Below are 16072 nucleotides of genomic sequence, written 5' to 3' on the forward strand. Positions count from 1 at the left end.
ACCCAGTTTTAGGCATGAATAACTCCATTCCTAGTACATGTGTACAACATTTGCAGTTGAAAATTAATCAAATATTAGCATTTGTTATCTGTAAAGCAAGTATTTTTAAAGCAATTTATGAGATTTAAAAAGCTAAAAAATCTATCGTTACCAGAAATGAACAAAATATCACCTAAAATTTAAAGGCAAAGAATCAAAATGTCAAGTGATTGGCCCGCGGATGGACTCACGGCTCTGAAGTGAACCTCTGAGGCCGAGTTTAATTTGCCTACAAGTCTGTACTTCAAGTTGCACTCACATGTGCCATACAACTTATTCATCTGAACACAGCATTAGATGTTGCCTTAGGTTGAACTAAGGTGAACAAGGAAAAGTCATTCCAAAACCTTAGGGTTACGTTTTTATAGCATACTGCCACAGGTAATTTGCAGAGCTGTGCCTGCAATAAGAAACTTGCAATTCAAGTGACAGGTTCCCAAAGAAGCAATCCTGATTTATGATTTTTAGACATGTTCCTGTGCTAATCCGCAGTATGATAAAAACCACTGTTGCTAAACAGTTACACATGACTCTCTCCAATTTTAAACAACACCCTTACCATCTTTTCTCCCTTGCTCAGTTTCTGAAATAAGGTAAGTAGCGATGACTCAGAGTAAACACTGAAAACACAACAGTGTGTTCTCCCTAATGACTTCTAGGACTTACAATACCGTATTTCTGAAATAGGCGGGGTTTTCCCTTCCCACAGCAAAACTAGCCCGATCAGCAGTATGCCTGCTGCACATAGAATCGAGGTTTGTCTGAATCACCAATAGCACTCAAAAAGTAACTCTTCTCAAACCCGAATGTCATTTGGCTGCTTCAAGATCTTCCACTCCTTTAGAAATTTATCAGACAGATTTTTGTACTTTTTAAAAGATAATGCTACCCTGCAGGAATCATGAGTATAACTGGTATCTATCAACATCGTGCTTAATATTCTATAAGAAGTGTTCCATCCTGCAAGAGGACATAGGCAAACTCAAGCAAAGTGACGATGTAATTTAAATAGACAACTTCAAAACTTTTGCCTGGAGAACACAAGTGACAAATGATGTATTTCCAAGGCAACCAAAACATTTGCTCTGGACATCACAACCAATTCTCTGGAATTATAAAAAGGTTTTCCACTCTTTGTAAGGATATCGTCAAAGAGACACATCTATGAAGAGCAAAGGAGCTGAGTTTTGAGTTTCTTCAGAAAGTTAAAACCAGCTTCTTGACCACAAAACTTTGAAAGTTGCATGCAAGAGTGAATGAAAGTCAGTGATTTTCCTTAAATGACCAATCATCAAGAGAACTCCTCCTTGCCTCTGAATTACTCTGCTATAAAACAGCTTTCTAATGATTACATTGTTCTCAAAATAAGTCCTAATTAATCCTACACTTACCATCACAGTGTCTGATCATGCTACTACAACACAGCCCAAAGCTTCTACCAGGAAAGACTGCCAGGAGGCAGGAGAGATGAAACGCTGAGGTGTCTCATGCCAAATTAGAGACAAGTCAGTGGCATCAGCCCTGGCCCACATACCTACACCCAGGGTCCCCTGGAAAGGCAGCGGTGGGACACAGTGGGAGATGCCCAGCGCCCATAGCCCAGGCGAAGCCCACCTGAGGGAGCAAGAGCAGAGGCTCTGTGGCTATGGGAAATGCTCTGCTGGGCCAAGTGTAGCCTGGGGGCACACGAGAGCCAGCCAGGCCTCCCAAACATGCAAGCACTACGCTAGATTTAGATCACCCCTTATCAGCAACTCAGAAGACTGTTGGGAGTAAATTTTAGATGCTTTTGCTTTGGGAGGTTAACGCAGAGTACGATTTAGCAGGTAGCTGTGAAAAGCAGCTCCCACTTTCTGCTTCATTTTTGATGAACTACTCTAACTCTGTTCTGTTCTCAGAGGTTTATTTTGTGAACAAACAGGAAAATCCCTACACAAACAAGTTATAGCCACAAATGTAATTGCTTGGCCTGTAGCTTTTTATAGTTTCCTGTATTTATGAAATTAAATTACTTACTACAGTCAAACACCTCTACTTTTCCCAGTATATGGCATTAAAAATGTCTCAAAAGATCACAAAATATAGTATATGTTTATGCCACTAGTTTTTAAGAAGTTAATAAGCATCTGTGTAAAATGTTAAAATGCAATGTGAAAGTCACTCAGTATTCCAAGCCAGAGCATTTATGCAAAAAGCCATTCAAACAGAAGACCGCAGCTACAGGGTTTTATAATGATTTTTAAAATACAGTATTTGTCACTATGTCATGAAATGATACTTTTTTTTTTTTAATATGAAGTGGTCATAAACCCCAGCATTATGTGTTGATAACTGATCCTTAAGCAATGTTATCTTTCGTTAGCAAGAGTTGCAGCAGATTATATAAAAACTGACTATCAGTGCTGTCAAATATCTAGACTTCTTATGCACTCAGGGTTAGCTAATAATCCAAGCTTGTTTACACACAGGAACAAAAAGAAAGCGGAAGAGGACGCAACATGCAAAAGCTGGTTGTACCCATCTGTGGAGTTTCGCTATTAAATTTAACTGAATTAGAATATTGCTTCAGACGCTTATGTTTCTGCAAATGTGTGTGCATGCTCCTGTGGATATGTGTGTGTGCATGTGAAATGCACACAATGACCACAGAAAGTTCTATTTCTCTATTACTCTATGTAAGGGTTGGGTTTTTATGGAGGGTTTTATTGAATTCCTCTAAGAGATGTTTTAATCGTGTCGTGTTTCACTTTATCAGTAATCTCCTTTCTAGAATAAAAATGAAATTGTATATGCATAGCTACAATGCCTCAAACTAAGTTAGAATTGTTTGAAATTAATAGTGAACTTAAAATTAAATCCTGAGATTCTTCAGTGTCATTCTTTTCACTCACTTTGTCCTTCAGTGACTCATAAGTAATTGTTTGTGTGGGAAGATAAAACAAATGCCTTTTCCACAGTGCAGAGCATATGGCTTCATGGACTACAGATCTCTACAGAAAGAAGTTTTACATTGATTCTAGCTTTTACTGAACAACAACAGTGTTCTTCAAGCTTTATGTAGCCCATATATTCTATTTTACTTATTACTGAGTAAAGCAAACATCTTGGTAAGTCTGGCTGCCAAAATAACACCAAAAAAGTGCATCCATATTTTCTCCTGAACTACCTTGCTTTAAAGAAAAACTGAGAAGAAAAATCTCAAATGATATTTTGGTTTGAACTTAACAAAACATTGTGTTTGAACAGATCATTACACTTCAGTTTCAGGGACCTCTAGAGATATCCAAGATTTAAAAAGAAAGAAAAGAAAATAAAAAAACCCAAACCCACACAATTCAAGGTAGACTTCTTATTTTTTCTATTGATGCTATTCTACTTTGCTTTACTATGTAGTAGAAAATGTGTCCCACCTGCCTGGGAAAGGTGTCTTAAACTATTTTGCATGACACAGAACATTTCAATATTTTTTAAAAATTGAAACAGTATCAGGAAAAGAGTTTGAGAGACACATTGGAGTCCAAAAGTCTGACACCATTCTTCAGTCATCTATGTTATTTTCAAGGTATTTTAAAATTTCAGACCCAAAGCTTCACTCTCTGTGTAAACCAGCAAGTACACAGGGTACAATGAAATGTAGCCACTGGGCAAAAAACTATTAAGAGAGCTTTGCAACCCTTTAGAAATATCTACAAAGATGTAACAGATTAAAAAAAGAAATCAGTCCATTAAAAGCTTTAAAGTTGGAAACTTTCTTTTGTTTCTCAATTTTTATAAACAAGTAGTGCCTCCATAGCATAATTACCACAATGCCATGTTGTTTACTGCTTTGGAGAAACTAAGTTATTTTCAGTTGCCTTGCTGGGTCCATTAAAGTTTGTGCGAGTCGCACATACAAATGAGTTCAACGTGCAGACAGCTGTGTTTAAATTATTTTCCTCAACAACTTCTTCTACATTTCCTGCATCTCAAAAACATAGCTGGTTGAAATTAAAAAAAAAAAGGAGAAAATCCAAAATAACTAAATTAATTCCTTGAAATGTGTTGTAGAACTCAGACTGCCATAAAAGGCGCTTTCATACTTCAAAGAGCAACTTCAATAATCAAAACAAAACATTTGCAATTGCCAGTTATATGCAAAGAATGTGCCACATTTAACATGTGAAATTTATTTTTATGTCCTATAGTAGAGTTCCTACACATTTTTCGCTATTGTTATTTTTCCCCAAAGCTCCTCAGGTCTTGACTCAGTCACGAGTGGTGCGTGGGTGGAAGAATCCATCCATTTTGCTTACAGCAGAGCACTTGAGCCTCAGGCTGCCAAACTGCAAACTTTTATGTCAAATACCAATGTCATGCAACAGAATGGAATTATTAGTGGTTTTCTTCTGGTCTTCTTTGACATCATCAACTTATTTCAAATGTTATTTTACACAAATACTTAAGTAAGGAGGGTCAGATCTGACTGTGGGTGTGTTTGGGGTTTTTTAAGCTAGCTCGTTTGATGGACATTACATTACATTACAATGACATGTTTTGAACTGTACAAAAGAAATGGTTTGGCAACATCCCCACAAACATACAATTAAGGGCAGTTCTGTAAGCTCCTTGTAGTCCATCTACATTACAAAGTATGAGACAAATTCTGAATTATTTGGAAGCATGGTTTTGCTTAAGTCTGAATTGTCAGTACATTCAGTACGTGAATATTTTCAATATCACCACAATGCAATACACAGGAGAAGGAACGTAAATTCAGTTTTATCTGGGAAATAGTATCTCACTACTTGAAGAACTTGCAGAAAAATGTTTTTAAAAGCAATCAGATTGGTGAGTACAAAAGTTCAGCGACAGAAAGAACAGCACTGACAGAAATTCAACACTGCCCAAGACACTCCAAGAGACAGGAAACATTAAAAGGAAATAATAATTTTTTTTTTAATTCCTTGGTTTACATCTTACCACATCGTAATCTTCACTGCCAAAAAGGTACATAGCTACCCCTTCACAGCTTGAGCTCCGGAGCGCCCGGAACGCCTAAAGCAAGATCTTCAACTGCATCTCCGGCTGCGCTGGCCCGGCCAGGCGGGCTTCACAGCCGCGGCACAGCCCCAGCCCGCCTTTCCCACGCTCAGACCGCTCCCGAAGTGACTGCTCTCAGGCACGAAAGCAAATCCTCTTGCTGCAAGGGGCCGAGGAACCGACGGTCTGGCAAACTGCTCCCAAGACGAAACTCCGCAGAGGAGAGATCGGGGAGCGGCGGGAGCGGCGGGCGGGCAGCGCCGCGCTGTCAGCGCCGAGCGAGCGGGGCCGGCCCGCTCGTCCAGGCTCCTGCCCGTCGTCACACGTTGCTGGAGCTGCCCGGATTGGCTGCGGGGGTGACAAAAAAACGGCGAGTGGGAGCCCGCCGAGCTGGGCGGTTTGGGATGGGAGAGCCCGGGAACGCCGCGGGAGCCGCGTTTCTGGAGGGGGAGCGCAGGCCGGGGTGCGGTGTACGCATCAGCGGGGGCGGAGGGAGCAAAGGCTGCGGGCGGGATAAGCGCTGGGAGTGAGCGAGCAGTACTGGTTTAACTGGGGGAAGCTCAGAAACAGGCAGTTCACAACCTGGATTACCCGAGCTCATCTGAATTTATGCCTCACTCCTCTGATAGATCTGAAGGAACCCATGGAGCTGCCTCACTATCTAGCTCTATTTAAAAATAAAAACCAGTCCAGGATAGTTTTCTGTTGCTATGTTTCACTCACTTCATTGCTTCCTTCTGCTGATTAATCCCAGACCGTTCTGCTAGTGAAACACAGCGCAACTTTATCTCTGTAACACCATGGCACTTAGGTAACAGAAAAGTGACACCCGCGACCTCCACGGCACGGGAAGCTGATCCAGCCTAGGATGCCGTGCCAGGACAGATCAGCCTGAGGCCCTTGGCCAGCTTCCAGTCCAGGTAGAGCAGGAAAGAAAAAGTAAAAGCAGCCAAAGAGCAGGACAAAACGCTGAAGATGAAGAGTTTAGAGACTAATTCACTGACAGCATTCTCAATTTACTATTAAAATGGGGCTTTAAAAATAAATCTCATTAAAGATGGTTTAGGAATACAGCATAAAGTAAGCCAGATGTATAGAAATATTGCCCTCTGGGAAAGGCTGTCCTTCACAACTGGGGAAGAGGCCACCAGTTGGCATCCAGTAACAACTCTGATCAAACCAGCTTTAAAACAGCACTAGGAAACCCATCCCCTCTGCTCAGTCCCCTGAATTCCTTATAGTTCATATAGCCGCTACCACTGTATCCCATAATCAGAACTATAGGAAAAAATATGGAATATGTAATGTCTGAAGGAGAAAATGTGTGGATGTGTGCTTGCCCATTTGGATCTAGAATCATAGAATCATAGAATAGTTAGGGTTGGAAGGGACCTTCAAAGGTCATCTAGTCCAACCCCCCTGCAAGGAGCAGGGACATCCCCAACTAGATCAGGTTGCTCAGAGCCTCATCCAGCCTGGCCTTGAACGTTTCGAGGGATGGGGCATCCACCACCTCTCTGGGCAACCTGTTCCAGTGTTCTACAACTCACATCGTAAAAATTTTTTTCCTAATATCCAATTTAAATCTACTTCCCTCTATTTTAAAACCATTACCCCTCGTCCTACCACAACAGGCCCCACTGAACAGCCTCTCCCCATCTTTCTTGTAGGCCCCCTTCAGGTACTGGAAGACTGCTATCAGGTCTCCCTGGAGCCTCCTCTTATCCAGGCTGAACAGCCCCAACTCTCTCAGCCTGTCCTCATAGGACAGGTGCTCCAGCCCTCTTATAATCTTCGTGGCCCTCCTCTGGACCTTCTCCAACCGGTCCATGTCCTTCTTGTGTTGGGGGCTCCAGAACTGGACACAGTTAATATAATATAACACATGTTAATATAACACATGTTAATATACACAATATCATTACAAGATACCATGAACACATATAGCACTGAAAAACAGTTCACGCTATTCAACTTGCTTCTCTTCTACAAAGCAGAGGATAAGACCTCTTTCCTAACAAAAACACCATACACAAAAACACCAAACACAAATACATTGCAAACATCTTCCCCATTCTTCCCTCTGCCTCCCTCCCCACTCCCCCCCATATTTTAAATAGATCTTGTCTTGACTACCTCAGTTTCTTTGCGTGAGTTATTAGGATATTCTTCTCTCAATCTGCCTTCTCTGTCAAAACAGACCTTTGGTCCTCTGTTGACTACATGTGATGTGACTCATGAGTTTGGATTTTTTAAGTTCTTTTATGTATTCACAAGCAGAGTTAAAACCAAGCTATATACTCTTGGAAAGAGCAAATTAGAAATCAGAAGACATCAATTTTACTTCCAACCATATGTTTACAAAATAGCAGTAGTTTAATCTGTCAGCCAAACCGGTCACTTCACATTATATCAATTGCAAATTACGCTTCAAACAAGTAATATCTTAACGTTGTGTACCCAGAAAGTAACCAAAACATGCTCCATGGAGGTAAATAACAGACATAAGACACTGCTAGAGGAATGTAATAATCACTTGTCCAAGTTGGTTGCCAGTATTGACGCTGAATGAGTGTGGTTACATACACTTATTAGTTTTAAGGTAATTGCCTAAGCTTTGCTTGACAGCTTTTTTAGCGTGAAACCACACCTGTCAATACTAGGCAAAGCTAGTGTCATCACTCATTACTTCACACGTCTGATACAGCTCTTATAAGCAACTGAAATTTGGGTGCCATAACTTGATTGCTGCCTTCTTGGACAGGGTTGTCACAACTAAATTTGGAAAAAAAAAATGATCAGCAGGAGTGTCATAACTGCTTCTACCATCAAGAATAAGGAAAACGTATTGCTTTCTATGTATTAAAAATTATGGTTTTTTTTTTAAATAGTTTCATCAGCTCCTGTACTTTGGGCATGAATATGAAATCAGGGGGACTGCAGTTCACATATACTCAACAGAGACTTAGGGCATTATTCAGACTGTCACCGTAAGTGACTTACATGTCACAAGCAATTCTCACTACAGACAGTACAAGCAGTCAGAGTCTGGCAGCTCGGATGGTAAATAAGCTGAATTGCTCATTGCTGTCTTGAATTGAAACATCATGACAGGTACCCAAGTCTATCTCAGAGCTCCACAAAGCAAATCTGTGTATAGCTTTTATGGTTCAAGAGTTAAAGTCTGCAAAAATGCCACCCCTGTTGAGGGTGTTTCAACTTAGCACAGCACTTCTGGATGACCTGTGCTCCAGTCGAGCTAAGTGACAGCGGTCCTAAAGCTAGGAGCTAACCAAGGAAGAGGGGAGTGGTGAGGAGCAGGGCAGAGAGATGCTGAGATGGGATGCCTGGGCAGAACTGGCTGATCAAGCAAAGACCTGAAAAACCTTAGGGTGGAAACTTCAGCAAGAGACGAAGTTTAGGATAGCAACAGAACTGGGATAAAGGCAGAAAGTGACAAAACCACAGCAATGGCTCTATAAAAAAAGGAAAGTGAAAACAAAGCTAAGGGTGGAATTGCTCCTCTCCTCCACATGCTTTCCAGCAGGACATGTGCCTAAAGATGTGTGACAGAGAGCTGCTTAGGTACACAAGCCTAACTTGATGGAGACTGGGCCTTAAGAACCAGCCTTCAGACTGAAGAAAAACAAACGACCTGGAGGCTTGGCCATGAGAGTAAAGACTACAGTCTGAAATGATGAGAAAATCACAAGAATAAAAGAAAACACATCTTTACCTTTCTACTGTACCCAAGTACTTTTAGAGTAGCCCTTGCTCGTCTGTAGAACCCAGGACAGCAATAACAACATTAAACATCTGTTAACAGAGACAAGCGGGTACAAATTCAGATGTGTCAATATTTGTGGACTTTGTTTGCTCTGATTTCTGCAAATTTTGTTCCTTTCATAAAAATCTATTAATATGTATAACACCTGATGGAAGGGAGTAAAGAAGACAGAGCCAGACTCTTCTCAGTGCCTCCCAGTGAAAAGGCAAGAAGCAATGAGCATAGATTGAAATATATAAAATTACTTTTAAACATAAGAAATTTTTGTTGGTGGCCTGTTTTTTTTTTGTTTTGTTTTGTTTTTTTTTTTTTCTTAATTTTACTGGGAGGGTGACTGAGCACTGGCACAGGTTGCCCAGGGAGGCTGTGGAGTTGATATTCTTGGAGATACTGAAGACCTGTCTGGACATGGTCCTGGGCAATCAGCTCTAGGTAGCCTTGCTCCAGGCGGGTGACGGGACTATCTCCAGAGGTGCCTTCCTACCTCAACCACTCTGTGAAACCAGAACAAATTCATATTAAAAAACATTGGATTCACATTGATATTTTAGTGATTTCATCTCTCCATTTTCAAAGATTAAGTAAGCATCATGACTTTTCAAATTGTCTAGGAGGATAGCATTTAACTCAAGTATTTAAACTCTGACCCATGTCTTTTAAGCATAGCTAGGAACTGTCTACACTATAAAAAACTTTGTGTATCATATTACTTCAACATAGTGCCTTTGGGAAAACAAACAGAAAAAACTGCTGACATGGTTGTCAAGGTTAATAGCCTAAACAGACCTTCCTCAATAAACAAGAATCTTTCAACTTGCATCCCACAGTAACAACATTTTTTTTCTTCAGGAACTCTAATGGAAAGCAATTTACTCTCTCTTACCTAAATCAGATTCAAATTCAAATCCCAGTGAAGAATGTCAACAGCTTGTAACTCTCTTTTGCCCAGTTAGCAGCAAGAATTGCCTCTAGTAAATGCAAGTGTTTCATTCTTAAGGGAACTTCAGCAATGCTCCTATTTTCATTTTTAATCTACCTGTGGCAAAAAACTCTGAAGAACTTGTCCCCTTTCACATACGAGACCAAAGAGCAAGAGATATTTTGCTTTAATTACCTACCATCCAAACTATCCTATCCCACATCAACACTAAACAATTGCTTAACAGTGTTACTTAAATGAGAAAATGATGGTTAACAAGTAATTTTTCAGTTTTTCCTATGAATCTTAGCTCTTCTTTTGATTTTCTCCCATGGTGGTCAGGACAACTGTGAGCATTACATTTCCAACAAAATAAACTGTGGCTTCTTTACAGCTCCAAGAGCGTTACTGCCTGGGGAAGAGCTACAGGAAGGATCTGAAGCCCAGGCCTTCTTGTTCCTCTGAACATGAGCACATTCAGAAAGATGGATCTTTTCCAGTTCTTCTCATTGCCATTGTTACTCTCTGAATGCAGTACGGTGGTAACTGCAGAGTCTCAGCAGTTAAGAACAACTGGGAATTAAGACTCCATGTTCTAAGAAACTTCCAACTATTTTATGAAAATGATAGGACTGTCTCAGCAAGGGAGACTGAAAACAAATTAACCCAGAAGAGTTAACAGTTTGATCCCAGTATCATGCTGCTCTCATACTTTCATGACAGGTAAGTAATGCAGTTTGAGTTTCTGTATGATAGGAGGGGAGGAGGGGGATGGAGGGGCCAGGACAATTTTGACCTCCTCCTTCACCACTTTTGAATGAAACTTCCTTTTTAAAGCACCTTCCAAAAATTGCATGTTTAGGGTCCAGTTAAAAGGAGGGATTTTTTGTTTGTTTTAATTTTATATCAGCAGAAGTGTTGGGCAGCATCCCAGAACATGGTGCAGATTCCAAACCACCAAGATACTCCGCATTCAGCTCCAGCAGACTTTGTATTTATTTTCTGGTTTTATATCTATCCATAAAATCAAAGTCCATCTCCTTACATAAAATTCCATACATCATGTAGGATGTTTGTAATTCTCCTTTGCAGATGGTGTGCATCTGTAACATTTTATTCTATGAGATTTAATTTAGGTATATAATAAACCAATGTCAACTAATTCAAGATGCAATAATGAAACACTTCCCTAAGATTAATGTCACATCTTAAATCTCAAAAACAAGCTTAAAATGAATGAATAATAAAATAAAGTCTGAAAGTATGCCCATGGAACTATTGGAATGCTTTTTAAATTTTATTTTTAAACACTAAAGCTGCTTATCATTTGCAGATTGTTACTGGTTATTGTGGTTACCATTCTCTAACACAATCCAATCTGCCTGCAGTTTTCTATTTCAGGATACAGTAGTGATAACGTTAACAGCAGACTAAACTTCTCAACTTGCAAACATACATACATTAGGGGCACATGCTATCTCCTCCTGCATTGAAAGATAACATGAGTATGTTCTCACAGTGTCACAGAAATAACAAGCTGCCATTCTTCTTGCAGTCAGATGTTAAAACATTTAACCCAACTCAAAATGAGTGGCAGGAACACAGCAAAGGTTTGAAACCATTTGTATTATGGATAAATAGCATAAATACCTGGTGTATTATGAATCTTCTGCATTACTCTGATATTGGACAGGTGCTATAAATGCTGAAAAGTTAGCAAATCTGCCCACAGGTGATTCTCCCATGCATGGGCAAGATTTTGTATTTTTATTTTTTAAATGTAATGCAGAGTCATGGGGAACATTGTCTTCTTGTAGCCTTGCAGCAGTGAAGCACACAGAACGGGGATATAGATGGAAAGAACGTGTCAAGTGCTCAACATACCGTTGCTGGTCTAGGATGCTCACACAAGTCACCTGCAACCAAATGTGCAGCCAAACACTTTTGAAATAGCTGTAAATTTTGTCAGAGCTTTGAGTTGTTGAAAAAAAAAAATGTCTTCAACAACCACATTTAAAAGAAATAATTCCATGAAGGTTAAAACAGAGATAATGTTCATTTTGCTATATTTATTAATTGCAAGAAGGGAAATACATATGCTTTTGAGCACAAGAACGTCAATAATAGAACCAATCTTCACAGATAACACTAAGATCTTGAAGTAAACTATATAAAACTTACACAACCCTGGAAAAAAAAAAGCCTGTGATGGCTATAGTTCCTTAGAAAATACAGCTTTCCACTGAGAAGCTACTAATGTCACCACTACTTGCTGCTACGCTGAATGCTACATTAAATTAACACTGGGATTTTATCTCAGTGAAAGACTTTTAACTCTCACACTCAGCACATGTCTGCTTCTGGGTGCACTGAAATGTTTCAAGTGCCACAAGCAGCTCGATGATCACCAGATGTGATCTCCCACAGCTGGTGGCTGAGTAGTAACTTTGGCTTGTGGCTGCATGTAGGAGCTACCACGAACTACCAGGGATATTAACCACCTCTGTCCATGTCCATGTCCTAAAAACTGTGCTGGAGTTACAGGTTGCCCTCTTGGTACTATTGCTGTGAAATTCCTGTACATGGGACATTGACTTATCAACTGATACTTCACAAAGGAGAGATCCAAGCCCTTGGTCCTTTAAAACTGTCTTGGTTTTTAAAATGGGGTAATAATTCATGTACCAAGTCCAACCATATCTCAAAATTGCATTTAAAAAAAAAGTGCTTGTAAAACTTGAGCTATTGATACCTCCAAATTCTGTTCTCGTTTCAGACACAAAAGTGCATCTGATCAGCAGAGCCACAACAGCAGGCCACAGGAGGTATCTTGGCACACTTTGCTTTTGTTTATGCATTTTTGGCACGAGCTGTCATTCCACAATTTCATCAATTTAATTTATTGATTCTTACCAAATGTTGTGGTTTCTTTGGCCTCATCACTTCTTCAAATCTCAGTTCTCAATTCTCATTTTTACTATGTTTGAAACCTTTAATATTTCTGATGTTCGCATTTTGGAGAATCCAAAAAGCTTTATTAATTATGTTTAATTTTTGGTGAAGAATTGTTTGTACAATTTAACAAGCTCCAGTGAAATGAGTTCTTGTGAAATGTGAAAGCTGGAAAACTTGCCTCCACAGAAAGCCTATGTATCACTTGAGACCCACTTCAGAGCTCAGAATAGGAATTAAGTGGAATTTAGGCAGCACATGTGCTGTTGGAATGGGCTGTCTCACCTCTGAGGATGGGTGTCACCCTGGCACTGCCGAAACATACTTCAGTTTAATGAGCAAGGAGCCAGATGTGTAGCCCTAGCTAATAACTCTCAGTGCATCGTGGTGAAAACAGTCAGAAGAACCAGGACATTAGCTAATGGAAGTCAGTAGTCTGCAATGTAATGGATGAAATACATACAGTAGGTTGTTCCTTACAGAGAACTGATGCAACATGCTACAACATTTTCAGAACTGCCCTGATGAAAAGCAGCATGAAGGTAAGATACTCAATCTTCCTTGCCCACTCAAATTAACAGAACCTTGTTAGCAGAGAGTAAGAAAATGAATACTTAGGGGAGGGTGGAAAGGTCTTCCCTCTCCTACATTTAAATTATATATATTTGTTCCCAGTTATATTCTCTTAGATTGGTGCAAAAATGTGATTTTTTCAGTTACATTTTTCTGTTTGGTACATTTTTCTCCCTCCCTCTTGCTACGATTCACAATTAGCATTCATAGAAAGAATGTTCTGAACAGCCTTATTCCCTAGTGCTGACAATAGCAAAAGCTTGTGCATAAAACCGAAGAGCATACCTCAAACTACATTTCTGTGTCGGGCTTGCTTTCTCTGTCCGAGAATGCAGGGCTGTGATACTCCAAGAAAGACAATCCAGCATTTTCTTCATCCCAGTCAGAGTTTTAAAGGTGAACCTGTTTGTGTGATTCAGCAGACATTCCCCACTACCTTTTTCAGGTTCAAATCCATGATACTAAGGTGAGTTGGGTGAAGATTTCTAAAGACACTGAGAAACTCCTCCTAAGTACAAACAAATTACTAGATAATTGATTTACCATGATGAAAAAAGTCAATAATATAACAATTCTGATCAAGTTAATAATTTTTGATCTTAATATGGTAGTGACCTAGAAAAAGATAGTATTTTGAATTTCAAAGTACAAGAATTTCTCCTCTCCTAAATTAATAAAACTGAACCTAAGTTGTATATCATGTGGTGCATGCCATGAATGGAACACTGAATTTACACTAAACACGCATCAATGCAGAAAGTTTATTTTAAAATTTAAGAAGGAAATTATTGTTTCCAGCAGGTTAGTTCAGACACCTTAAGCTTTTCCGAAAATGAAAGACCTCTGACATGATGATGCTGGTTGCTTTGTTTAAGTCTATACAAATTCTAATCAAGTTATCAAGTTAGGAGATCCATGTGAAAGCACAGTGATAGAAGCTGATCACATTTTTTTTGACAGAAAATATTCAGTCAGAAATTATCATGATGTTCTGGGAACTCACTGATTTACTTGAATTTGGCAGAAAGTTGTCCAAGTGCTTGGTTTGAAAACAACTTTTCCAGCATTGCACTTAGCATAAGCTATTGAAACTATTATATAATTAAGCATTTACCTGCTTCTTACATACCAAAGTGCCCCGTTTCCAAAATGAACTGGAAATATTGCCGAAAAGCAGTATTTTAAAAGTTCGAACATTACATTTTCTAATGCCTTACATATATTCATTTATTAGTTTCTAGCAGTAGCTTCAGAGAGCAAATACTGAAGAAATTACCCTTTCAAATAATACTATGATTTGAAAATAGTTGTTTCATTGTTACATTATTAAAAGGCAAAAAAGATATACATATTTTATTATCATATAATGATAAAGTACTTGTGAATGTGACATCAAAAGAAACTACCAGAAACTTTCAAGTGAAAAACAGTAGCTGAATAGTGCTTAAACAAATAAGCAAAATCATAGAATAGTTTGAGTTGGAAGGGACATTTAAAGATCATCTAGTGCAACCCCCCCAATCATAAGGCTCTTAAGAAGAGGGAAAAATTTAAAGCCCAAGTATATCTGTGTCACACATATTTTCAACAAAACTCCAGCCTGACAAACTGAGCAGCTGAACTGCGTACTTACAAGACTTGCTGAATTGCACAGAAACGATCATACATACGTGACTGAGGACTTTGTCAAACTGAGAACACACCAATATACAACTATTGCAACCATGAGCCTTTCTGCTGACATCCTTTGATCAGCATGAGCCTACTCAAAGTGAAATTTATCTGATGTACCTAGAATTGCCAGCAGAGCTTCAAAATGGTATTTTTTTCCTGATACTAATATTCTACCAATACCATTAACTAAGAAGCTAATAATTTTTAAGGGATGAATATTCTAAATCGTCAATCTGTCAGCACCCTTTTGGCAGCCTCAGAACATTCAGAAAAAAAAAAAATTCTATCCACTAAAATACTGCAAAATGAAAGGTATCATTAATGATGGGCTGCAGAAAAAACAAGTTGTTTTGTGAACAGCAGAAGTAATGAAGCCTGGTTTCCCACACACACCTCCACAATACCTTCAGCTCGCTCTCATTTTCCCTACACACCACATGCTCTGTACCCTTGGTTCCCCTCCCCAAACTTCCCTTCCCTTTCTGCCAGTTACTAGTTGAACAAGAGGTAGCATTTGTTTCAGCTGCTCTGGAGTTAAAGCTGTGCTCATCAGCCAGCTCGATGCTATCTTTTGGATGCCAGAGGAGCCCAGAGAGTGCCTTGACTCTCATGCACTGGCATGTCAAGCAAATAGCTTTAACAGCCCCATCCAGTCCCCAAGAAGGTCTGTTAGAAGCACTCAGCACTCCTGAGACCTCTGCAAGACTGATTTAAATTGGCCATTGGATTGAAGTTACTGAGAAGCACAACTAACAGATGGAAAGTGGGATTGCATAAATCTTGTCTTAGGAAACCAACCTAAAAATCAGAGCTGTTATACAAAGACTGTCCATACGCTTTAATACTCAGCTGCTTGTTTAAATATAAGATGATGGCATGAGTAGCAATGTAAACAGTTAGTCTGTCAGTCAATATGGAGAATTTTCAAACTATCTTTTTCACAGAACATTGGTTGTTGTTACTAAGCAGTTGCAAATGCAATACGAACCACATGCAATGTACATTCAGCACCACTGGTGCACAAAAATTGGCAAATATTGTACTTATAACAAAGGATTTCAAGGATAAGTAATTTTTAAAAAATTGCAAAAAGTCATATGGGTGTAAAT

General features: G+C 39.4%; 1 protein-coding gene across 3 annotated transcripts in view; it reads right to left on the minus strand.

Moving 5' to 3' along the window:
* The window catches only part of CACNB2 (calcium voltage-gated channel auxiliary subunit beta 2), a 254465-nt gene that overhangs the window by 107050 nt on the left and 131343 nt on the right, over positions 1-16072 (minus strand). The window contains exon 1 of one of the 3 annotated variants that reach the window (XM_086742192.1): positions 4999-5283. The exons of the other annotated variants lie outside the window; for them this stretch is intronic. Coding sequence (XP_086598318.1) covers positions 4999-5031 — 33 coding nt within the window. The 5' untranslated portion in view covers positions 5032-5283. Of the gene's footprint in view, positions 1-4998; positions 5284-16072 lie in introns of those variants that run through there. 3 annotated transcript variants of the gene reach the window in all.

Source organism: Chlamydotis macqueenii, chromosome 2 (genome assembly GCF_036417535.1).
Source record: "Chlamydotis macqueenii isolate bChlMac1 chromosome 2, bChlMac1.mat, whole genome shotgun sequence".
Lineage (NCBI taxonomy): Eukaryota > Metazoa > Chordata > Aves > Otidiformes > Otididae > Chlamydotis > Chlamydotis macqueenii.